The following is a 26,957-nucleotide window of genomic DNA, read 5'->3' as shown; positions in this document are numbered from 1 at the left end:
TGGGAAGCTGAGCCACTCCTGGAAATTGGGTTGTGGACTATAACAAAAATTTGAAAACGTTTCCAGTTACTTAATATCTTAATTTTTTTCTCCTTTGTGCATGGCAATAAGAAAAATTACTCCCCTCTCCAATGTAATATGGATAAGCACATACATACATCTAGAAAACCAAAGGGGGAAAGGTATTTCCACTTATAAAATTAAAAAAAAAAAAAACTACGGCCGGGCGTGGTGGCACACACCTTTAATCCCAGCACTTGGGAGGCAGAGGCAGGCAGATTTCTGAGTTCAAGGCCAGCCTGGTCTACAAAGTGAGTTCCAGGACAGCCAGGGCTATACAGAGAAACCCTGTCTTGGAAAAAAAAAAAAAAAAAAACCAACAACAACAAAAAAACCCTACGTACAGACATCACATAAAGCCTAGATTTAAGGAAATCAATGGTGATTAAGCTCTTTGTAGAAACCATCAATTTCTTTACAAAATGAATCTTCAGTACAACTAGCATAGCTGAAATATAAATGTCTTTAACTAGTTTTCCACCTCTAGTCTCAGCAGTCCAGAATAAAATAGTAATGAAGTAATATACCTTTTGAAGCATCCTTATATATGGTGATGAACAGTCTGAAGATGTCCTTAGGAACTGTATCCTCATTTGGCAAACATTGCAACAGGACAATAATTTCTGCCTGTCCCAAGCCATGCAATCCATTGGTTGAGAAGTACCAATACTTATCTGAGGAATCTTGAGGAATAATGGCATACAATTATAAATGTTAATTTTTATTAATTTGAAAGCTAAACACTGCTTTTGCATAAAGCACAATTTACCCAATTTTTAAATTTTCTCGATTAAAAACCTTGACGCACGCAGGCATTTTGGATTCATGTATCCCAGGAGACAAGCCGTACAGTAAACACCTGGAGTAAGGTGCACTGACGTGCCGGTAGGCAGAGAGGGAAACCGATAAATGCGCTACTGAGTAGTAAAGATTATTTATGATTGAGGATGATTTATTTCCTTAATTTACTTTAATTAGGTCACATCACTGACCCGGCATTTGAAGCAGAGTAGGGAAGGCTGCCACAGGTTTGAGGACTGCCTGATCTACATAGTGAGTTTCGGGCCAGCCAGGGATATGCATTGAGTCCTTGTGTCAAAAAGAAAGAAAAGAAAAAGAAAGAGGAAAAAGTCTTTATTGATACCAAACCATGATTTCATTTACCATAGTTCAATTGTCTGAAAGGTATGACAGATAACAGTCAGTTACACACTCAGCATCAAACTGTGCTTCAGAAGAAGCTGGGCCGAGAAGGCAGTCTAGCAGCAGAATGCTTAGCTCTCATACATGAACTCCTGGGTTGAATCCCCAAGGGAGAGAGGAGGAGGGTGGGGTATGGAGAGGGGGGAGAAGCAGGGAGAAGGAGAAGGAAAATGAACAAAACCAAACCACCACAGCTAAGGTGAGCATGCTGTGATCTCAGCACTCCACAGTGGAGGCAGGAAAACCTCACCTCTGAGGCCAATCGCTGTTCTGTCTAGAATCACGTAGTCACATTTGGCCAAAAAGGGAATTTAGGACTGTTTATTTTTCACTATTTGTCAATAAAAATGTATCATGAAGATATAATCACTTTATATACCTTTACTGCAAAATAACTAGAAAAAAGTGAATCTCTACTTACAGAGCACCAACTTGACATTCACAAGTAGGTTTGCATTTAGAACAAATGTAGCCGGAGGAAAGCCTTCCCCTTCAAGAAGCAAAATGACCTGCTCCTGAGAGGGACGTTCTTGCACAACAGGCACTAAACAGCAGAGATATATTAATCAGAACAAACAGCTCCAAAATACACTTGCAATGAAAAAAATGTATACATCTATCAAAATAATTGAAAACAAAACCAAACATGTTTCTTGAAACCAATTCCTACTGTGTTCAATAATTACATATTCAGTTTTACCCTTCTATCCACTAGATGCCTAATGAATAGATATAACTCTGATACACACACACACATACACACACACAATTACCATTTATATATTAAAGTTTTATACTTCTCAAGTTTTAAAACAAACACTTTTTATCAAAAGTGGATTCTATGAACATAGTGGAGCATGTGTCCTTCTTACCGGTTGGGACAATTTCTGGATATATGCCCAGGAGAGGTATTGCGGGATCCTCCGGTAGTACTATGTCCAATTTTCTGAGGAACCACCAGACTGATTTCCAGAGTGGTTGTACAAGCTTGTAATCCCACCAACAATGGAGGAGTGTTCCTCTTTTTCCACATCTTCCCCAGCATCTGCTGTCATCAGTATTTTTGATCTTAGCCATTCTGACTGGTGTGAGATGGAATCTCAGGGTTGTTTTGATTTGCATTTCCCTGATGATTAAGGATGTTGAACATTTTTTCAGGTGCTTCTCAGCCATTCAGTATTCCTCAGGTGAGAATTCTTTGTTTAGCTCTGAGCCCCATTTTTTTAATGGGGTTATCTGATTTTCTGGAGTCCACCTTCTTGAGTTCTGTATATATATCTGGAGGATCCCGCAATACCTCTCCTGGGCATATATCCAGAAGATGTTCCAACTGGGAAGAAGGACACATGCTCCACTATGTTCATAGCAGCCTTATTTATAATACCCAGAAGCTGGAAAGAACCTAGATGTCCCTCAATAGAGGAATGGATACAGAAAATGTGGTACATTTACACAATGGAGTACTACTCAGCTATTAAAAAGAATGAATTTATGAAATTCCTAGGCAAATGGATGGACCTGAAGGACATCATTCTGAGTGAGGTAACCCAATCACAAAAGAACTCACATGATATGTACTCACTGATAAGTGGATATTAGCCCAGAAACTTAGGATACCCAAGATATAAGATACAATTTACTAAACACATGAAACTCAAGAAGAACAAAGACCAAAGTGTGGACACTTTGCCCCTTCTTAGAATTGGGAACAAAACACCCATGGAAGGAGTTACAGAGACACAGTTTGGAGATGAGACAAAAGGATGGACCATCTAGAGACTGCCATATCCGGGGATCCATCCCATAATCAGCTTCCAAACTCTGACACCATTGCATACACTAGCAAGATTCTGCTGAAAGGACACAGATATAGCTGCCTCTTGTGAGACTATGCCGGGGCCTAGCAAACATAGAAATGGATGCTCACAGTCAGCTATTGGATGGATCACAGGGCCCCCAATAGAGAAAGTACCCAAGGAGCTAAAGGGATCTGCAACCCTATAGGTGGAACAACAATATGAACTAACCAGTACCCCCGGAGCTCGCGTCTCTAGCTGCATATGTATCAGAAGGAAAGAGAGGCCCATTGGTCTTGCAAACTTTATCTGCCTCAGTACAGGGAATGCCAGGGCCAAGAAGTGGGAGTGGGTGGGTGGGGGAGTTGGTGGGGGAGCATGTGGGAGACTTTTGGGATAGCATTGGAAATGTAAATGAAATAAATACCTAATAAAAATTAATTAATTATTTTTAAAAAGTGGATTCTAGGGCCTGCAAAATGGCTCAGTGGGTTAAATCACTTGTTATGCAAGTTTCCTTCCCTACAACCTACTGTAGAACGGAACAGCCCAGCTCCCCAGAGCTGTCCTCAGACTACCACACATATGCTGTGACATTCACCTACCCTCCTACACATCATATGTACACTAAAGGGCATTCCAATTTCTGAAGAGAATCTACATTCAAGTTTCCTATGCTTCTTGCTGCCACATGCATATTAGTGACAGTAGCCACAGCAAAACAAAACAACGACCAATTGGAAAATATGTGTGATATTCTAAGACAAGAGCTTACAAACACTTTTGTCTCTGGAGGTAAGCTCACAAAATGTCCCCTACAGGCAATGAGTAATAAATAGTAAGCTGCTTTTCTCCACGATGACACAAACAACACCACCTGGGCAGTTTCAGGATGTCGTATAATGCTTGAGGCAACAGGCAACTTTGAGGTGGAGTCAGTCACAGTAGCCCCAACTCACCTGCTTTCTCTTTTTACAAAGAAGTGGAGACTCAATGAGATCAACTAACATTAAAGTCATACATGAAGTAAGTAGCAGATGATGACCTAAAATCCCAAGCTTTATCATAGAATCTAATGCTATTTCTGTGTGAATCATTCTTCTTTAAAAAAAAAAAATACAAAACCTAGAGTTAAAACCCAAAATAGAAACATTTCTGATGAGTTTCCTCATTGTGTTAGTTTTCAATTTATCCTAAAGCAGAGACCCACATACAATAAATGACTCAAAAATTCAAATCACTTTGGATTTGTTTTATACAAATTAAGACTTTTTATAAGTTAAATTTATCACCCCTTATATATAGCATAATAAAAATGTTTAAGTTTTAAAATGCATTTTACATACTAGAGACAAAATTCATATGTTCTCTTTAGAAAGTTCTTTTTCCTTAAAGCAGCTATGGTAGCTCACACCTGTTCTTTCACAGCCTGGTCTACACAGCAAGCTTCATGCTAGCACACAGCTGCATAGACCTTGTCCTGAAAATTCCAAACTAAGGATTCTTTTTCAATTTTAAGTAGGCACTATCCTACCTGATCCGTCTTCTCCAGATGTGGCCAGAAGGGGAGGCAAACCAATGTCATCGTCTGGTAGAAGACTAATGTTGTTGCAGACACATCTGGCAACACCACACAATAACCTGTAGTCTGAAACGCTAGCAACAGGCAAACCAGTATTAGCAGGCACAACAGTAGGAGTAGATGGCTCCTCACTGTCCACAAAAACATCATCTTCTAGTGTGAAAGGGCCAGGCATGGGCAAGCCTTCCGTGCCTGTGTTCCCCGGCAGTCTTTCCACAGGTACAGTGTGACAAGTTGGACTCTGGCTTATCTCACTTCTTATAATGTCTCCTAAACCATTGTTTGGTTTTTCCACTGTAGGAGAATGGGTATGATCCACTTTATTTATCATCTGTAAAATATAGAATAAAAAATTAAATCAGTCCATATTCTCTGTTCAAGAGTGAAATGTTAACCTCCATAACCAAAAATATTTTAACAAAAATAAAGAAACCAAAATAGGCTTGTAAAGATGAATTTCCCAAGAAATGAAGGCCAATTTGCTTCTTTAAGTTCAGGATATACTACACTAAGGAGCACGAAGTTAATGACTTTAACTAACTTAGTTAGTTAATGATTGTACCTACTACATTGCACAGTGACCAGCTTAAGCTCAACTCAAGGCTTTCGCCTTCTTAAAACTTGACAGCCTGGAGGAATGAGGGAGAAGAAAGAGGAGGGCAGCAAAGGAGTGGCTGGGAGGCAGAGTCACAGCAGCAATCACCTGGAAAAAGCCCCCCCCCCCCCCCAGTCATCTTCATCCAGCCGCTTTCAGACTGTGCAAGACTGATCTTGAGGGGGAGCATCCATGACAACAAATGTATTTCCTCGTCTGTGTTGTTGGAACAATGACTGAGAATAGGTGTGAGCTGAGGACGATGCCACCTTTCCTAACTCCGTCTATCCACAAAATCTACTCAACAGCTTTCACGTGCAGGTGGTATAGATCACATGACTTCTCCTTACACCTACTACAGCTGTGTGAATGCAAGCATAAATATCACCAACAATGTACAAAGACCACTAAGTTAATATCAACCTAAATTAAATTATCATTCTCAAGTTGCAGTCTAGGGAATGTAACATCCTTTCAGAGGGACAATGAGGTCCTAGATTTTCTTCATAAAATCAATAGAATATATCACAACATACTACATGTGGAAGCAAAACAATGCCACTCTCTACTGGTTTTTAAAGTATCATTGATTGGCTTATATATTATATAATTTACAAAATAGTTTTACTTTTAAACTTTTATTTATTTACTTATTATGCTCTGCTGCATGTACACCCGACTGCCAAAAGAGGACATCAGATGCCCTTACAGACAATTGTGAGTCACCATGTGGTTGCTGGCAATTGAACTCAGGACCTCTGGAAGAGCAGCCAGTGTTCTTAAGTGCTGAGCCATCTCTCCAGCCCCTATTACATTTAATTAATAAGTACTTTAAAGCTTTTTCTATCTTAATTTTACGAACAGTAATTATAAATACATGGAACCACATAACGTGTACTTTCGGGCTCTCTATGACATTTAACGCTTATTTATTTAACACTTTATTTATTTAACTTTATTTATTTAACACTTCTGAGGTTTTTGTTTAAAAATTGAGAATCACTGCCTAAAACTAACATTTAGAGGGGTAAAATCCAGGGCTAGAAAGATGGCCTGTAACTACGAGTGCTTACTGCTCTTACAAAGGACCAGAGTTTGATACCAACACCCACACCAGGCTCCAGTTCCAGGGGGTCCAATGCCTTCCTCTGGCCTCTGTGAGTATCTACACATATGTGTATACACCCACAGAGACAGACATACATACACAAAATTAAAACTAAAATAAGTTTTTTATTTAAAAAAATAAAATCCATTAACAATGTCAATCCAAGCATATCTCAGATCTAGGGGATCCAGGCTCCATAGTACAGCAAATATGCATACACAAAAGCTATGTTTACATTGTAGCATAGCTTACGCAGTGGGCAATAGCACTATAGCTAACGAAAAGTTCATAATTTATTAAAAACACTTTACTACTAAAAAATGCTAATGGCCATTTAGAGCTGTTGGAAAAATGAGGCCAACAGACCTGCTGCATCAGCACTTCCTACAATCTTCAACTCAGAAATAATGTAGTTTGCAAAGTGCTATAAGGGAAGCAAAATAAAGCAAAATATGCACATATATTTTTTTCAAGGCAAATTCAAGGCATCCAAAGGATAAGCACACTAGTAATCACGTGAAGAATTATGATTTAACTAATGTTATTTAGATTCCTTACTGTGGGCACATCAGGTAAGACGGGACTAGAGTCATCAGAGCATCTTTTACTTCCAGATGATAATTTCGTAGTATCTGCAACTTCACCATTCGGCAGTATGCCATCTGCAAACCATACTCTCTTCTGTTCTTTGGAACATGGTCCTAAGATGAGTTGGAAAAGTGAGTTGGGTTATTTGGCAATATGGCAGGATTATAACACCAAATAGGTCGGTTAATGTTTTCAGAATCCTTCTGCTATTCACCTGCAAGTCCTATATTCTCAGAGAAGCCTAGGGAAATAGTTTCTCTAATTCATATATCCTGAGAAGAGTCTATGCCTAGGGAGCCACATGCTCTGAACGGAAAAGAGAATCTAAAACCTTATGGACAGCAGGGAAGATACAAGGCCTCTATTACTGAGGCGAAGTATCCATGGAGCAGCATGTTAAGCCAGCTTTCCATCGCTAAAACAAACCACCGAGGAAATGACTCAAGGGTTTCTGAGGTTTCAGTCCAAGGTGGCTTAGCTCCATTTCCATGGCTTATTACAAGGTAGTGCCCCATGGTGAGGAAGATGCAGCAGGGCAGAGCTGCTCACCTCAGGGTGCCCAGGAAGCAGACAAAGACAATAAGGAAAAATGACAAAATAGATACTTTCCAGGGCACACCCCAGTGACCTACTTCCTCCAGCTAAACCCCACCATCTAGTTTCCACCCCTCCCGAAAGGTCGTGGGATTATGAAGCCAACAACAGATTAACTCACTGATTAGCCCCAAACCTTAGAAATCCAGTCACTTCCCTAAGGCCTCCTTTGTGAGCACTGGACTGGGGACCAAGCCTTTCACCCATGAACCTTTGGGGGACACATCAGAGTCAAACCATAACAAGCAGTTAGTGAGTACACCTTAAGGGTTGAGTAAGGTGCAGGGATGAAGAACAGACCGGGGCCTAGAAGTAAGTGAAGAAAATCACACAGAAAGAGGTAAGTCTGAAAAAAAAAGTGTGAAACTGGATTACTTATGTATTCCAGAGGTCTTTTTGTATTCTCATTTAATATGCAAACAGCAACACTGTAGTTCTTATAATATGGGTCATAAACCTTACATAAAGTATTACCTTTTCTTATTTTGTTGCTATTGTTGTTAGAAAGCATCTAGACAAAAGTTTCAAGAATTAAAACGAGATGATTTTAGAACATAAAAACACAAGAAGCTTCATGTCTCTTTTTAGAATGGAGAATACAATGGGAAAAGTTGGAATTAAGTACATGTATTTGTAACATGGGTGGATGTATTAAACAAGGCACCTTTCTTACATTTACAATCGTCTGATAATAATTTAGACTATTTAAGAACATACAAATCACTTTAGACACGAAATTATTATCTTTAGAGCTAAAATACACAATTTCATTACGTATCTCCATTCAGATATTATAAATAGAAAAGTCACTGAGCGATGATCTAAGTCCTCCCCCTGCCCCCAACTCAACTGTCAGAAGAATCAAATTTATCTTTAACTGATATTTACATCTATTTTCTAAAATGTCACAGCCTTTGCTTCCAAATAATGTCTGCAAATATATACTGGCCTTGTATGAGATTGACAATGGCCACAAACTAGAACAAACTAGCAGAAAATTCAAAGGTTTAAAAAAGATGTTATGGTAGTGCATGTCTGTAATCAATGACTCATAGTAGGTTAACTTGAGTTCAAAAGCTTGGACTAGCTTGAGTCTTTTTTAAAAGAGAAAGACAAATAAATAATAGTGTGTTATTGTTGTAAAATATACAATTAAAGAGAAGTTTTTAAAGAAAGTTATTTACTGGTTATCACTAGAACCCAAGCCCCCATTCTACACTGAGCTCTTGCATGCTAGGCTGGTAGTCTAGAAAGTACAAATCCTAACCTTGTCTTCTTGCTAACTGGCTGTGGTCAGAATATGCCAGGGTAGGGGGCTGGTGGGAAAGGGAGGCCAAAATGTAGAAAGGGATGGGATTCTTTGTGCCCTAATTCCTGCTAGGATTCCTACACCAGCAGCACCAGCACCAGCAGCAGTACCAGCACAAGCACCAGCAGCAGCACTAGTAGCACCAGCAACAGCAGCACCAGCATCAACACCAGCAGTAGTACAAGCACCAGTAGTACCAGCAGCAGCAGCAGCACCAGCAGCAACAGCATCAACACCAGCAGTAGTCCCAGTAGTACCAGCAGCAACAGCAACAGCATCAACACCAGCAGTAGTCCCAGTAGTACCAGCAGCAACAGCAACAGCAGCAACACCAGCAGTAGCAGCAGTAGTACCAGCACCAGTAGTACCAGCAGCAACAGCAACAGCAGTACCAGTAGCACCAGCAGTTATGTTGCAAGTCTCACAACTGTCAGCACTCCTAATATCAAATCTAGAACTCTCCCTCAGTCACCTGAGCACCAGCTGTAAGACTCCTTGATGCTTCCAATATTTGCCATATGGCACTTTCCCAGAGGTCACACAGCTTTAGTCATATGGTGCTTTAGCCCCAACACCCAGGTCTGAGAGCTAAGCACCACCAGGTACCCTCTCTGCCTTCTCCCTCCTTCCATCCCCCTGATCCTAGTGGTGGTGGCTGCTTCCTGCAGTTATGTGAGTCTGAGACTCCTAAGCGTATTTCCAGTCTCCATCATGCATGTATAACCAATTCCTTGCCGAAATCCCCCGACAGGGAATTGGTTTCTCTTTTCTGTTTGGATCCTGACTACTAGAGTATTTCTACTTAAATAACTTATTCTTGGTGTAAGCCACAGCAGTGTACTCTGGTTACCTTCAACATTTGGTTGTTTCAGTGCTGAGATGGGCAAAGTTGTAGGTGAAGGTGTACTGGATGTTTGGGTCTCCTGAAGTGGCTGAGCAGTGGCACATTCATTAGAATGATTAGACTTAAGACAAGAACCACCTGGACTCATCATCCTTTCAAATGCCTGAGCTATAAAGGGGAAAGAAGAGTATTAACAACTCGTGCTTTTGAACTTCCTAGTAAGCTATAATAAATATTTGATTTTTCAAGTTACAAGGAGAAAGAAATAAATGGCCAATCAAGAGAAAGTGGCACTTGGCAAAGATGTCCAAGTGACTAATATTTATTTGACAGCACTCTACTTTGATAAGCTATAAATGAGTTATTTCAATATTTTTAGTTGTTGTATGCTTGATATCCACTATAGAAAATCATCTTTATTGAATACAAGTGTCTGTTTTTCCTTTTACTCCTATTATCTACTAGTGACATACTCCAGAGTAAATCTTTAAGACCTAAATGACTATTTCCTTAATCGTCATTTTAAAGCTACTTAAAAATGGCTTTGTTTTGAAGGGTTGTTTATTTTAAGACAAGGTCTGAGTAGTCCTGGCTGTCCTGGAACTCACTCTGTAGACCAAACTGGCCTTGAACTTAGAGATCTGCCTACCTCTGCCTGCCAAGTGCTGGAATTAAAGGCTTTTATATGTTTTATGGCTTTCTAACTAGACTAGGCTCTATACCCCTAGTCTCATCTGTCAGCACAACCCACTGACTCACTAGGAGTATTAACTTGAGCCTTTGTTTTTCAAGCTAAGCAAATACAGCTTAATACAGTCTGCTCTTTTCTCTGCCTAGAATGTTCTCTCCACAGGTTCTCACACAGACCCAGTCTATTTCTTTTAAGTCCCAAGTCACATATCATATCATAAAGCATTATTATGGTCACTGATCTGTTTCTATCTTTGTACATTTTAACTTTAAATTTAGGGTATTATTACCATCTGAGGACCTTTCTGTTTACTATTTATCTCCACATTCAAAAATCCTACTGTCAACAGAACATCTATGTTGTTGTCAGCTAGAGCTCCAGAATACAGAATAGTTCCTAAATATCACTGAATAATACGTCAATAAGAAAAAGGAATAGTACTGGCAACAGTATCTTCAGCACTTCTCAAACTGAATGACCATAAGTGCTGTCACTGCTACAATCTTCTTTAATATCCCGGAATGACAGCGCTCTCAGAAATCACTCCACTAGCTAGTAAAATCCACATATAGATTTCCACTCTGGATCCAAATTTACCTGACAGTATTCGCATGTTGCTAAAGCTCACGTAATCCCAGCAGCTTTCTTAACACCCACAATCTCTACTCAATCTTTTCTTCCATCCCTTTACTGAATGCACCTCACAACCTTTCAGTCAATTTTTCATGTCTGATAACACTCTTTACATGATCACTTCAGTCAGTTTCTAGCCTATAGTTGGCATTTTCTTGTAATAATCACTGATAGCTCCCTAAAAGAAACTATGTAAGATAATGAAATACAATAAAACAGGTTATCTAATAAATTCACTCCACAACACATTTGTGTGTGTGTGTGTGTGTGTTGATGGGAATTAAACTCGTGGTCTTGTACATGCTAGCAAGCACTCTACTACTGAGGAGCATTTCCAGTCTTCTACATTATATCTGTGAGAGACCAAACGTTTATCTTGTTATTCTATGAAGTCCCTTTAATGAGCATATCCTCCTCTCTCTCAGACTCTATAATCAGAATGTCTCTTCCCAAAATTTGACCTGTTAACTCCAATATAATAGCTTTTTAAGTAGGAACTTTTAGGTGAAAACTTGCTGTAAAATTTGGACTCTAGCAAACTGCTTGGGCTAATAGCTACAGAAAGAGTACAAAAAGAAAAACAATTATATGCATGTAGCTTCTTCATAAACAATGGCGATAATATAAAAATATTTTTTAAATTATGTTCTATTATCTTCCATAGTATAGGTCAACAGCAGGGGGTAGAACAGCTTACCTCAGGCTAACAGACTCACATCAGAGCTTTTTGGAGAAATGCTGAAAAAATTTATCTTCATTCAAAAGAGAAAAACAAATTATTATCAGGTATTTATTCTTCTAGCTAATAGGAGCTAGTTCACAGGCCTGGTCAAAAAAGGGTCAAGTAATTTTCGTTGGGAATTAAATGGTCAACAAATCTTTGAAAATGCAAGAACTACTCAAAAGAACAGACATGTATCTAGAGGTGAAAGCAGTATCACACACACAAGCAGACACACACACCCTATGGGAGCTCAAGACCATCAAGACCACTGCTGAAAATGGAAACTAGCTAGAGAGCCAAGAAACAATGGGAAGCACACACAAGTGACATTCTAAAACTAAGAAAAAAAGAGGAGACACAGCATGGTGTCCTATGAGTTTATAAAATTATATATAAGTCCTTATCTTCATTTTCATTTCAGGCAATTGTCTAACAGGTAAGAACTATGACCTGCCTTCTAGCATTAATATGTAATCCTGAGCACCAATATGGTGGCTACTTTTATGACTGTCTCCACTAAGACGATGAGGATCACAGTGATGATGAACTAGTAGGCAGATGAAATGCAGCACTCAGGGGCTTGGTACCTGTTAAAGGGCAATGAACTGCCACTCCAGAACCTGAGTGCTTCCTTTCCAGACTGGTAGTGTTAATTGTGAGAGTAGAACAAAAAGAGAAACCAAGTCTTGGGATGTCCCACCTAAGCCAGATAAGTCAACACTAGGTCCTTGCCTTAAGAAAATAAACAAGTTTATCTTTGTCATAATCCAGTTATACTTAACATATATTCATTTTATGGAAGAAAACATGTCAGGTTAATACTCACCTTTATTTATAGTCTCATAGCAGATTACACATACTCTTGCTTCCTTCTCTAGATACTGAAGCTTACATTTCCTGTTACAACAGACACCACAAAATACCTATAAAGAATAAAATACTAAATTTTGTCTCAAGCACATTTAAACCTAGTGGAGGCAAGGGGACAGAAGCTCAAAACCTAATTAGCTGAAAATTACTTTCTTACTTTATTATATGATCCATTTTTTTCTAGTTACCACAACCATAAATATAAATATTTACTGATCTTTAAGTACGACAGTTAATCTTGACTGTCAAGGTTAAGTGGGATGAGAGGTGTCCAGGAGTTCTAGGTGTGTCTATGAGGGTGCTTCAAGACTAGACTGACAACCAGAATGACAACTAAGGGGAAAGACATAGCCTGGGTTTGAGCAGCACTACCCAATAAACTGGGGGCCTGGCAAGCTATAGTGGAAGAGAAAGGCAGCCAATGAGGACAAGCTGCGTTCTTCTTGAGCAAGCATGTCTACTGCTGCTGCTATCACTAGAGAATAACAAATTCCAGCTTCTTCAGCCATGTCAATGACTCTCCAGGGAGATGCCAGGACTTCAGCATCAGACAGGACCCCACCACCACACTACTTTGATCAACGGCTTCCAGCTTCCTGAACTAAGCAGCTACAGCACTATATGCCTCTATAACATGTGGATAACCACTGTTGGAATAATCAGCCTCCTATCATCAAATCTAATGAATCCCTTTATAATTATATACATATATTTATACATAAATATATATAGTAATTGTTTTTCTAAAGAACTCTAATGCAATTTGAATATTTTTATTTATATGATATCTCTGATAAGAAAACATTTTGAATCAACTATGTTAACTGGAAGGCAGTAAAAACTTTCTTCAGTAAATGTTTATCATTTAAAAAGCTTTCTGTATCATTTAAAAAGTATCTTGTAGCAGCCCAGTGATAAGCTTACCTACAATTTACAAGAACCTGGTTTTCATAAGTAGGACACTATTTTGCTAAGATAGGGTAGTTTGTTCTGAAACCAACATGAAAAATACTAAATTAAAAAGCATGCCAGTCTTTAAAGACAATTTCCTCAGAATTCATGGACAGCATCTTTACCATCAACTTCAATAAGGACGCAAAGTCTGGCATGGCATTCTTTATAAGCTACTGGCTTTCTAGTGTTTTCCTAGGCAATGATCAGGAAACTGGCTGCAAAGTGGTCTTACAATTAACTATTCAAGGACAAAGGAGGATCCACTCAGGTTGGAATATCTAATTTAGCAATATTTGAGAACATAGATACTTAGAGTATAGAAAAGTAACTTGGAGAGAGTTTTCCTGGTGTGTGAGGACCTGTTTTTAATCCCCAGGACCATGGAAGAATAAAAGGCTAAGGTTTCTATAACTTACTTTCCCACATGCTCGGCAGTGGTGTCGCCGTTTTGTAAAGGTGAATTTGACTTGGCAGTTCATACAGTTTGGAGCTTCTGAATCCGGAACCCATGTAGGTTGTTTCTGGCCCAAAAGCAAGCTTTCTTTGCGCTTATTTTCAGGCAGAGACTCCTTGTTTGCAGTTACAAAACTGGATCCATCTTCAAAATTACTTTCTATGTCAATGTAATTGGAGTTGAAGCTAACCTGAGAATCAGGTATATGATCTGCAGAGCAAGTGGATACAGCAATAGCATTTGCTGTGCATGGCTCACTTTCTGGCACATCCACAACATCTGGCTTATTCAGTTCCTTTGAACTCCTTGTTCCTGGTGGAAGACTCAGCAGCTGCTTAGGTCGAGCCCCTCCAACAGCTTGGGTTTTAATACTGGGGACTGGCAATTCATCCCTTATGTCAGGCTGACAGGCAGATAACTCTCTTTCAGTTGGAACTGTGCCTTTTTCTCCTACGGAAAGACCATTATTTTCTGTGTTTCCTTTATCAGTTGTTTCACAGTTGACACCACCTCCATCTTCTCCAGCAGCTCCTGCTTCAGCATTGAAGTATATATCCCCAGCATTTTCATCATGTGGTCCTTTCATAGTGATCTGATTCATCTGCAACTGGGAACCATTTACATGTTCCCCAGAAGACACTGTGTTCGAGTTCTGAAGACACTGTTCCTTCAGAAAAGCATCAAGTTCAGCATCACTAATTAGTATGCCACTCCTCATGCTTTCATCAATATTAAAGTAATCCAACTCTTGCCCATCCATATCACTGCTGGGAAAAGTGAGACCTTCACATGGACCAGGAGCCTCTGGGGCACTTGCAGCAGAAAGTGCCACTGGAGACCCAGCTGCTGCGGCAGAGCTGGCATCCTCAGGGGACTCCAAAGACTCACCACTGATTACCATCTCCTCAACCTCAACCTTTCCCTCCCCTTTCTTTTCATTTACTGGCTGAAGAAATATGCTCCTACACGTTTCCTTCTTTGAAAGATCTGTCTTCCCATCTAAAACATCACTCTTCTGTATCTCTTCGTGTATAGTCACTGCATCATTGTTCTGACCTTCAGACTCATTAGGAGGTAAAATATCACTGTGTGCATTATTGTCAATTAATGATCCACACAAAGACCCAGACAATGAAAGACAGGACAGTGAAGGGGGCGCATCATCACCTGAAACATGGACTATATCATTGTTATCTTTAAGGTCTAAATTTCCTGAGTCTTCTTTTACAGTCTGTTTCATGAACACAGCAGTTCTATTTTCCTGGAGGGAAAAGTCAGGTAACTTGAAATTTTCATCTTTTGAAGCTGGGTCACTTGGGGATATCCCTTCATTTTCTGGAAGCTTGCAAGGCATAGCAGTTGTGTTACATCCTCCTCCTTCTTCTAAACACTCTGTATTATTGACTGCCACAGCTACTTTCTCTTCTGCCAAGCAGCCATCATCTTTTAACAATTCACATGGCAGCCTCTTGTATTGTGGGTTATCTTTGGTATTAGACATTTCAGAACTTTGTTCCATCAAAACAGATGGCATGTCAAAATCAACTGTTTCTAACTCATTAGAAATAATTTTATCCTTTAAATTTTCTGTTCTATTATATTTACAAGAATCAAAAAGTGCCATGTCTACTTTTACACCCAATTCTTTGATACTAATATCTCTGTTTTTTACACCAGCGTTGATGTTATTTTGCTCTTCTCTGACAGCATTACTACCACAGTCTACTGAAGAGACAGTGAGAGCATCTGAAACTGAAGACAAATCCAATCCAATCAAAGCCTCTGAAACTGAAGACGAGTCTAACGTGATCAAAGTATCTGCAGAAGACTTAGAGTCATCTGGCAATAACTGCTTAATGTCTTCCTCACTATTGGTGGCATGTACTAAGTTACCCATGTCACTTATCAGGTCACAGACAGGCTTACTACATCGTCTCAAACAGGAAGGCTGGATCTCATCTGAAGTACTAGCATCCACAGAAGAAAGAAGATCAAGTCCTGCTACGTTTTTTTCATTCTGTCTAGAGGTTAAGCCCTCGTGTATCTTTCCTTCAAGAAAAGTCTCATTTGCATCTTCACAGCATGCTTCTGATGAGGCACAAGTACTAATGCATCTTTGGTCCTTAGACAGTAAAGCTAGCTGTGGAGAGGCCAACTCTGAAGAAACTGAGCACTGGTTAAAAGCATATGCATCTTGGAAATAATCTTGTTTATCTAGGAAAAAAAATAGAAACACAAAGTTATTCAGATGATGCAAATCAAAAAAAGGTTATGAAGATATGTTTTTAGGACTTCACACTGACTTTTTATTTGCTGTGAACTGTTCTAGTTTTACTTCTTAATGCAGCTGTCACAGGTGACAGAAACATTGTCAGTAACTCAGCTGCACTGTAAACCACACCAGAAAAGGTAGATGAACAATCTTATCTTTAGCTGCTTTTGTTCTGTCATTGTCCTGATTAGTTTTTGTACACTTGACACAAGCTAGAGTCATCTGGGAAGGGGAACCTCAATTAAGACATCTCCACCATATGATCTGTAGAGCAGTCTGTGGAGCATTACTTTGTTTGACTAATGGTTGATGTGAGAGGGTCCAACTCACTGTAGGTGGTGCTGCTTCTAGCCAGGTAGTTCTGGGTTGTATAAAACAGCAAGGAACCAGCCATGAGGAGTAAACCAGGAAGCACTACTCCTCCATGTTCTTTGCTTCAGTTCCTGTCTTGAGCTCCTGCCCTGACTTCCGTTCAAGACGGACTATATACTATATTCTGTGAGGTGAAACTAACCCTTTCTTCTCTAAGTCACTTTGGTCACGGTGTTTTAGAAATAGAAATCTAGCTAGAAGAGCCCCCACATTTCCTAACTTCATTCTGAGGAAATACCATCTCTTACAGAAATGACATTTCATTTTATAGCACTCTATCAATTTGTTTTTAGCTTCCTCATAAAATTCTTCTAAGCTTGTATCTACAAAGTAACTTTTATTTCTGACTATTGATCTTACTGATGTAAAAATAAGTTAATATGTTATAATGAAACAGGCACATTTTTGAGAGAACATAACAACGTGACCAAGATTGAAATCGAATTTTGTTAAGGGGACATTTTAGCAAAGTAGAAAAACCAACAAACCTGGATTCTGCTCAAAATCATCAAGAAGTTTGTCCAAGCCACTGACAGCTGCTTTAAAGTAACTGTCCATCCTCCCTGTGGGCTTACTCAGAACTCAATTCTTCTATGTCTAGAAAATAAAAAGTAATATATTATATTTACTTTTCTACCATACAAATATTATACCATCCATTCTGTACCATATAACTATCAAAGTAGAAACAAAAATAAAATTAAACAGTACTTTTTTTTCATAACTTAGATAGAAAAATGGTCTCTACATGAAAATGACATAAAAGTCAACTTTTACAACACAACATCTGTACACAAGCTACTGTATGGGGGTAGGGGTTGATGTAGGCACTTAAGTATGCAAGTGGAGATCAGAGGAGGACAATGTGTATCTTCTTCTTCTTCTATCACTTCTTATTGAATTACGACAGGGTCTCTCACTGAACTGAAAGCCCACCACTTCAGCCAAGTGGGCTGGCCAGTGAGCTCCAAGGATCTACCTGTCCCAAAAGTCAGGGTTACAGGAACACACAGCCATGCCTAGCTTTATCATGTTCTATGACAAGATCTGTGAAGTAGCTGAGGCAGAAACTCTACCAGGTAAGCTTGAGACACTGCAAGAATCTACCAGTAACCAACATCAGAAGGAAAGAATTCAAGTTAGGGGGCTCTTTCTCACTTAAAGGGACAAGTGACTATAAAAATAATGAAGAACACACAGAACTGAAAATAATTCAAATAAAATTTAAAAACCCAAAAATCTTAACAACATTAAATTCAAAACCAAAGCATCCCATCTACTGGAGGGTTGCTAGGGTACCACACTCTGAGAATTAATGACTTAAGGAAAATGAGCAGAGAATTAATCCTCCACTTATTTACAGAACACACTTCCAGATAATACAATAGTTGCTAAGAAAATGTTCTTTAGGTAAGAATCCCAATAAATAAATGTTAGGGTTGGGTCAATTCACTGCAGTCCAGTGGCCAGTTTCACCACTAATGATGTGGGAGAATCTAGTCAAACCTGAAAACTAACTGCACGTTTGCAGAAAACTCAGTCAGCTAAAGACAGCTAAAAGAGATTTAAAACAAACAAACAAACATATCAACAACAACAAAAACCAAAGCAAGCAACTTATAAATTAATATAGGAAGACTATATTCTTCTAGCAGTCTATGGTGAATGACTAGTGGAGGGAGAGAGGGAGGAGGGAGAGAAGAAGAGAGGGAGGGAGGGAGGGAAGAAGGAAGGGAGGGAGGAAGGGAAGAAGGGGGAAAAAAAGAAAAAACTACTTCCAAAGTATTTGCAAGTATCTTTTTTAAAAAGCGTAATAAAGCAATGTAAATTTTGTAAGAATACATACAAACAGACTTTGATAGAGATAATCAGAACATTCAGCTGTGGCCTGGGATACAGTAGTAAGGCTGAGAGGCCTGGGATACAGTAGTAAGGCTGAGAGGCCTGGGATACAGTAGTAAGGCTGAGAGGCCTGGGATACAGTAGTAAGGCTGAGAGGCCTGGGATACAGAAGTAAGGCTGAGAGGCCTGGGATACAGTAGTAAGGCTGAGAGGCCTGGGATACAGAAGTAAGGCTGAGAGGCCTGGGATACAGTAGTAAGGCTGAGAGGCCTGGGATACAGAAGTAAGGCTGAGAGGCCTGGGATACAGAAGTAAGGCTGAGAGGCCTGGGATACAGTAGTAAGGCTGAGAGGCCTGGGATACAGAAGTAAGGCTGAGAGGCCTGGGATACAGTAGTAAGGCTGAGAGGCCTGGGATACAGAAGTAAGGCTGAGAGGCCTGGGATACAGAAGTAAGGCTGAGAGGCCTGGGATACAGAAGTAAGGCTGAGAGGCCTGGGATACAGAAGTAAGGCTGAGAGGCCTGGGATACAGAAGTAAGGCTGAGAGGCCTGGGATACAGAAGTAAGGCTGAGAGGCCTGGGATACAGAAGTAAGGCTGAGAGGCCTGGGATACAGAAGTAAGGCTGAGAGGCCTGGGATACAGAAGTAAGGCTGAGAGGCCTGGGATACAGAAGTAAGGCTGAGAGGCCTGGGATACAGTAGTAAGGCTGAGAGGCCTGGGATACAGAAGTAAGGCTGAGAGGCCTGGGATACAGTAGTAAGGCTGAGAGGCCTGGGATACAGAAGTAAGGCTGAGAGGCCTGGGATACAGAAGTAAGGCTGAGAGGCCTGGGATACAGTAGTAAGGCTGAGAGGCCTGGGATACAGAAGTAAGGCTGAGAGGCCTGGGATACAGTAGTAAGGCTGAGAGGCCTGGGATACAGTAGTAAGGCTGAGAGGCCTGGGATACAGTAGTAAGGCTGAGAGGCCTGGGATACAGTAGTAAGGCTGAGAGGCCTGGGATACAGTAGTAAGGCTGAGAGGCCTGGGATACAGTAGTAAGGCTGAGAGGCCTGGGATACAGAAGTAAGGCTGAGAGGCCTGGGATACAGTAGTAAGGCTGAGAGGCCTGGGATACAGTAGTAAGGCTGAGAGGCCTGGGATACAGTAGTAAGGCTGAGAGGCCTGGGATACAGAAGTAAGGCTGAGAGGCCTGGGATACAGAAGTAAGGCTGAGAGGCCTGGGATACAGTAGTAAGGCTGAGAGGCCTGGGATACAGAAGTAAGGCTGAGAGGCCTGGGATACAGAAGTAAGGCTGAGAGGCCTGGGATACAGAAGTAAGGCTGAGAGGCCTGGGATACAGAAGTAAGGCTGAGAGGCCTGGGATACAGAAGTAAGGCTGAGAGGCCTGGGATACAGAAGTAAGGCTGAGAGGCCTGGGATACAGAAGTAAGGCTGAGAGGCCTGGGATACAGAAGTAAGGCTGAGAGGCCTGGGATACAGAAGTAAGGCTGAGAGGCCTGGGATACAGTAGTAAGGCTGAGAGGCCTGGGATACAGTAGTAAGGCTGAGAGGCCTGGGATACAGAAGTAAGGCTGAGAGGCCTGGGATACAGTAGTAAGGCTGAGAGGCCTGGGATACAGTAGTAAGGCTGAGAGGCCTGGGATACAGAAGTAAGGCTGAGAGGCCTGGGATACAGAAGTAAGGCTGAGAGGCCTGGGATACAGAAGTAAGGCTGAGAGGCATGACCCAGGGTCTCAGGTGATTCAGAAGTGGAGAGCGCAAAGAGAGATATTATGAAACAAGAAGCACAGAGAAAGAGGATTGGTATAAAACAGAAATGTAGAGGTCCAATCCGAGACCGAGAATAGCGCTCCTTCCAAAAGGGGAAACGAGCCTGAGAAAGCTTCATTTGAAGGCAATGTTAAGATTTTTTTCCAGAATTCATGAAAAACTCAATGAATAAAAATACATCATATCACAATAAAAAATAAACAGAAATTCACACTTTTAGGCACATTCTAGGGAAACAACTAAACTCCAAAGATAGAGCACCCAGAGAGAAAGGGTCATTTCCAAAGTTACAACAATTATACTTATAATTATAACAAGATTAAACCAAGATACATTTCAGAAGTATTTTTCAGTAACAATATATGACATCCTGATTCAATAAAGTCTGTTAACTCTTGTTTCCATTGTCAAATATTCCTACCATTATGCCATCTACACAGAAATGTACACAAATACACATATTAAGGCAATAAAGGGAGCATGAAAGAGGAGGCAATGCAGGAAATAAGAAAACACCAAAGCAGGTTCTGAGAGAAAGAAGCATCTATGCAACTATGAAACAGGAACACAAAACCGCAGGGAAGGAACATATGGGGAACAGCAGCTGATCATAATGTCAGCAGTAGAAATCTTAAGAATTCAAGAGGCTTGAGGGACACAGCAAAAACAGTCTGTTCATAAGACACACTAACAAGATTAAATGTATTTATTACAAAGAAGTAAAATTTGAAATCAACAGTTTAGACTTCTAATTGGGAAAGTATACTGAACAAACAATTCAATTTAGACTTTCTAATCCCAAATTAGAAATAGAAGTAAACTGAAAACTAAAGAATACTGAGGTTGTAGCTACGATCCACCTTATGTAGCATTCATTTATGCACTGAATTGTATCTTTTTTTAAAGTTGTTATTTGCTTGGATTTTGACTGAGTCTCACTGAGCCTAGAATGCTCTTAACTCAATATATACCCAAAGATAACCTTGAACTCCTGACCCTCTTGCCTCTACTTCCTAGTGCTCCTGTTACAGGCACAGATCACAACAACTTCTAGTAACAAATTCACTTCACTCCTAGGCATTTAAAGTATTATTTCTATCATCTATGGAAAAATTTAGAAATAGTTGCTGAATCATTTTCTGTGTTCTACGATTCAAACAGAAACCCTAAACTTAAGACGAGGAGTCTACTCATAAGAGTTTGGGAAAGAAGAGCAAGAAAGGGTAACTGGGTTATTCATTATAAATCTCCAGTATCATTTAATCTTTATGTATGATATGGTTACCCCATCCCATTTTTTAAAAAAGAGCTCACTATATAGCCCTGGTAGGCCTGGAACTTGCTATCAGGCTAGATTTGACTTGTGGAGATCTGCCTGCCTCTGCTTTTTGAATATTAGGGTTAAAGGTATATGCATCAGGCTAGTTATCCCTTTGACAAAAATAAAAAATAAAATTAAATATAATGGTAAAAAATAAACCAGGAGTGATGGCATATGCTTGTAATCCCAGCACTCAGGAAACAGACAGGAAGATCATAAATTCAAGACCAATCAGTCTGACCTACATAGCAAATTCTAGGCTAGCCAGCAGTATATAGTGAGACACTGTCTCATAAAAACAGTAAATGAATAAGTACATACATATTTAAAAGAGTAAAGGGCTGGAGAGTTGGCTCAGTGGTTAAGAGCACTGACTGCTCTTCCAGAGGTCCTGAGTTCAAATCCCAGCAACCATATGGTGGCTCACAACCATCCGTATGAGATCTGATGCCCTCTTCTGGGGTGTCTGAAGACAGCTACAGTGTACTTAGATCTATCATCAGGTAGTGGTAGCACACACCTTTAATCCTAGCACTTGGGAGGCAGAGGCAGATGGATCTCTGAGTTTGAGGCCAACCTGGTCTACAAAACAAGTTCCAGGACAGCCAAGACTATACAGAAAAACCCTGTCTTGAAAAATAAAAAACAAAAACAAAAACAAAACAAAACAAAAAACCCAACAAAAGTTCTGTACTGGCTAGTATTGTGTCAACTTGACACAGGCTGGAGTTATCAGAGAGAAAGGAGCTTCAGTTGAGGAAATGCCTCCATGAGGTCCAGCTGTGGGGCATTTTCTCAATTAGTGATCAAGGAGGGAAGGGGCCCTTGTGGGTGGTACCATTTCTGGGCTGGTAGTCTTGGTTCTATAAGAGAGCAGGCTGAGCAAGTCAGGGGAGGCAAGCCAGTAAGGAACATCCCTCCATGGCCTCTGCATCAGCTCCTGCTTCCTGACCTGCTTGAGTTCCAGTCCTGACTTCCTTTGGTGATGAACAGCAATGTGGAAAGTGTAAGCTGAATAAACCCTTTCCTCCCCAACTTGCTTCTTGGTCATGATGTTTGTGCAGGAATAGAAACCCTGACTAAGACAAGTTCTAAAAACAGTTTTCACTAGCAAAAGTCAGAGGATTTTAAAAACAAATCAAAGATTCCTTTAAAGAACATCTATTTGCAGTGTCTCAACATAATAACACACTAGTAAGCATATCATTTGAAGTGCCAAAAATACAGGAAACACCACAATTCAGCAATCTGTAAAAAGTAGGACAATGCAAATACTTTCCACTGAAACTCTTTAACATGAACTACTACTAAGCTGTGGATTTTCTCATTTCAACTAAACAGACTGTACTTTGTGGCCAGTAATCTATTATACATCGAAGAAACAAACAAAATGTATGACGCAGTCTCTATTTAATGTTTGTGTGGATGAGTGTTGATAAGATTTGTTTTTAATCTCATGTATATTAGAGTGAGCTTTATTCAATTACTTCTATGTATTTACTTGTGTGGGTATGGCTGCCAGAAGAGACCTTCCAGAAGCTAATTCTGTCCTCCATCATGTATGGAGGGGATCTAACTCCTCAGGCTGTCAGGCTTTGGCTGCAAGGCTCCTTTACCCATTAAGCCCTCATGCCAGCCCAACAATGATTTGAGATATTTTTACCAATTTAACCATTTAAATACTCTCAGATTTCCAAACAAATTTTTGTAATATTTACTTTTAAAATGGTTTTAAAAGTCTCTTCATGGTTTTAAAAAGTTGGTAACAACAGGGACGATTAATAAGAAAATAAGACAATAAAACAAAAATGCAACTTCTAGAATTGCTAAGGTGAGAGACAATGAGGACATAAGCAGAGACTGAGGTGAAGATGAAACAGGTAAGTAGCTCTTATCTGTACAGTCGTAGTCTCTTGGAGACGGAAACAAGGGGGAAGGCTGGCATTACCAACAGATCCCCACGCTGGGTGACTGGGGAAACCAATAGAGATGCATTGACCATCACAGGCAACTCAAGAGGAGCAGGAAGAAGGAAAACACTTTCTGGACTACTGCCTGAAGTACCTTGAGAACATCCTGGGGAAGAAGTCCAAGAGGCTGTTGAATGTAAGAACCTGGAATACAGAGAGGATTCTGAGATAAAGATTTGTAAATCAGTAATGCACCACTGTGAATGGAAGCGACCTAGGAAAAGATACAGAAGAATACAGAAGCCTGACATGAAACAACTAATGATCCCTAAACCTGTGTGCATAAAGCTATGACCTGGGTTACATATACTTCTGTAGAACTATCCAATACACAATGCTGAAAGAAAGAAAAAAATCACAAAACTCTGTACAACATAAATCCATTTCCACAAAAATTGTTAAAATAGTATTAGCAAAGGGGACAAGCACTAAACTAAGTCTAGTGTAGAGATAATTTTATTATTTTCCTTAAAAGTGATGTAACATATTCTAACAATATAAAAATAATAAAACTCTGTTAGAAGGCAGTTGGACACTAGACTTGTAAGGGGTATAAAATTGTGAAAGACAGTAATATGATCATGAAGAAAATGTTCAATGTACATTAGAATAATTAGAATTTAAAAACATCCAAGATTTTTTAATAAAGTATTTGCTTTATTGTATGACTATTTTTAAGTGAATATGTGAAGAAAAAAAAAAGAATTTCCAGAGCTTTAATTTTCAAAATGGTAAATATTCTGCATTAACAATTACATTTTCTTGATAATTTTTCAATTGTCATTATTTTCAACCATATGGGATACTATGTGTAATTGGCATTATGAATGGGGACAAAAAATTAGTTTTATCTGTAAGGTAGCTACTTCAAAAGATTGTTTTTGCTCTTATTATTATGTATATAGTAAAAAAGAAATGTAATGGGTATATGTGTACAGCTTTTAAAAACATGGGAAAGGTGAGCAAAACTCTTACCATTTTAAGTTTAAAATGCAACAGGGGCAAAAAAAAAAAAAAAAAAAGGACAAAGAAAAATGTCAAAATGGTAAGCGGCTGGTTACTTTTGCACGGTGGAATAGTGACTATCTCATTCCTGATTCCCTCCTCTAATTTTTAAATAGCTTGCCACTAAATGTGTAGTTTAATATCAAAGAGAAAGGGGGGAAAAAGTTATGTGAAAAATCGGACAGACACGATCAAACCACTAAACTTTTGCCAACTCGAGAAATGCCAAACTCAGCCGAGTAAGTGACGGAACCGGATGACATCACCAACTTATTCTTTGAATTAAAAGATGAACTTAATATTTAAATTCACGGGCTGGTTTTCTGACATGGCTAACCAAGAACATGAGTCTGGAATGTAACAAATTGCAATCACGGTCGCACAAACAGGTTAACTGTTAAAAGTTAAGGTCATCTCTTCAGAGGCACCAAAGACAAGACAGCGAGCGAACACCGAGGCATCAGTGAAACGGAGGAGGCGGCGACAACCAGCGCCGCGGGGACTCGCGGGATCCAGTGCGGCCCGACCCGGCCCAGCCCAGCCCGCGATGGGGTTGGGTATCTCGGCGGCAGAGAGCCCAGGGTGGCAGGCGGGTCCCGGAGGAAGGCGAGGCCGGGCCGTCGCAGCCTAGCGAGTCCCGAGGCCGCCCCGCCCCTCCGCCCGCAGTACGCTGAGGAGAGGCCGGTGGCGGCTCCGAGGCTCTTACCTCCCCACACCCCGCCGAGCTCTCGGGGACTCGACGCGACGCCGCAGTGAGGCGTGAAGAGTAACCCGGCCACGACACCCAGGACAGCGCGACGCCAGCCCAGAGCTCGTCCCCAGCCGACCTAGCAGAGAAGGGCGCAGGCGCAGAGAATGCTTCCCGCTGCCACGCCCCCTCCGGGAGGCTTGGTCTCTGCACATGCGCGCTGCCCGGGTCCGAGCCAGAGCACGCGGGCGCGCCGGAAGTGGCCGAGCGACTCAGCTCTCTGTTGGAATCCTGCGCTCGGACGCTGTTCCAAGGACGCTCTTCTGCTGGCCTCAGGAGGTGACTAGTGCTACAGCTCAACTGACGCGGCACTCCGGTTTGCACCAGCTAAAACCAGCGGCGGACACTGTATCTCACTTCCCGGCAGCTCAAAAATGCCCGTCCTTGTGCGAGCGGAGCGGGCGACGCCGCCCTGCCCTTCTGGATGTACTTCTGCATTTCCAACCCTCGGTAGCCTCCAGAGCAGCTACTGTCTAAAACCAGAAGCGAGCTAACCTCTCGGAAGGAGATGCCGGACGCCTCGCGCGCGCTCTCTGCTTCGGCCTTCGCATTTTCACCGCGAGTTTTCTAAAATTCACAGCGAGCGAAGAGAAAATTAGTATCCGGACCAGCTTGGGGACAGCTGGCGCGCCTAGGCTTTCGAGATTGCAAGCGTTATCGCTGCTGTGATTTGTGCTCAAGAGACTTCACAGTCAGAGCTCACGTCCTCAATTCAGTAATTGGCAACTGTAGTTTATCTTTCAGAGATTCTGCATCTTACTTCTGGTTCCCCTTCTAAACTCTGAAGGGGAATTGTGTGATTTTTGCCAAGAGTAAAACTTTGGTTGTGTAAGGTGACTGGCGTGTTCTTTGACAGATAATGCAAAAGAGATGCTTAGCTTACATTAGCTAATTAATCTTAAGAATAATTCACAAAGTACAGTGTGTATTTTCTCTTTCATACGTTGGACACTGTCACAGATAAAATGGGGCCGTCGTCTTTTTGGAACCTCAATTCAGAAGCAGTGGCTTGTGCATACAAATTAGGGGCAAAAGTATATAGTACAATGTAAGGACAAATAAGAGTTATTTTAAATGAACAAAACGACATTTTAAATAAAGTATATGCAAATCAATTCACAGATTAGCATGTCTACCACACTTTATTGATGTTCAAACTTAACATAGCAGAAACAGTGTATTCTCCATGAATCTGTTTTACCAATTTGCTTAATTTATAGATGAATTCATTGGTGAGAATAGTGTGGATACTCTCATATCCTGGTGTGGATATAAGTTAGCACAAATTCACATATAAAGTAGGACTTTTGAAAGAACCTGCTTAGTAGTCAGGTATAGTAGCCCAAATTCCCTCCCCAGGAACACCTGTAAGGAGAGGCAAGGTGAAGACAGAACTTCCAGAAGGAAAGACAGAAACCCATGGAGACCTGAGAGGGAGAGCAGTCTGTCTGTCTTTCTTGCCTCACTCCTATTCTTGGAAGTATGTTCTTGATATTGAAACTATGAATCCAGCCCCCTATTTCCTCCTCCTTTTTTCACTACCTGAATTTGAATTCTAGTTCTGTCACTCATTAGCTTTGTGACTGAAAGCTAGACACTCTCTTAGTAAGAGTGTGATAGGAATAATGTGCAACCTGAGATATCCA

At 40.5% G+C, this 26,957-nt stretch overlaps 1 protein-coding gene across 3 annotated transcripts in view; it reads right to left on the bottom strand.

Annotated features, from left to right (window-relative positions):
* The window catches only part of Zfyve16 (zinc finger FYVE-type containing 16), a 54,451-nt gene extending 28,884 nt beyond the window's left edge, over positions 1-25,567 (bottom strand). The window contains exons 1-10 of one of the 3 annotated variants that reach the window (XM_029468385.2): positions 25,270-25,566; positions 23,653-23,702; positions 17,138-17,246; positions 13,968-16,219; positions 12,554-12,650; positions 9,686-9,847; positions 6,903-7,045; positions 4,594-4,972; positions 1,685-1,807; positions 588-743 (exon numbers count right to left, since the gene is read on the bottom strand). In XM_029468385.2, the coding sequence (XP_029324245.1) occupies positions 588-743; positions 1,685-1,807; positions 4,594-4,972; positions 6,903-7,045; positions 9,686-9,847; positions 12,554-12,650; positions 13,968-16,219; positions 17,138-17,207 (3,382 nt within the window). In that variant the 5' untranslated portion in view covers positions 17,208-17,246; positions 23,653-23,702; positions 25,270-25,566. Of the gene's footprint in view, positions 1-587; positions 744-1,684; positions 1,808-4,593; positions 4,973-6,902; positions 7,046-9,685; positions 9,848-12,553; positions 12,651-13,967; positions 16,220-17,137; positions 17,247-23,652; positions 23,703-25,269 lie in introns of all 3 variants that reach the window. The other 2 variants (XM_021180901.3, XM_029468386.2) reach the window with 2 other exon arrangements.
* Positions 25,568-26,957: the final 1,390 nt, after the last annotated feature.

The sequence above is a fragment of the Mus caroli genome, unplaced genomic scaffold (assembly GCF_978045245.1).
Source record: "Mus caroli unplaced genomic scaffold, Mus_caroli_1 scaffold_15, whole genome shotgun sequence".
Lineage (NCBI taxonomy): Eukaryota > Metazoa > Chordata > Mammalia > Rodentia > Muridae > Mus > Mus caroli.
Note: the sequence above shows the minus strand (reverse complement) of the source record. Positions and strands in the feature narration are given on the sequence as shown.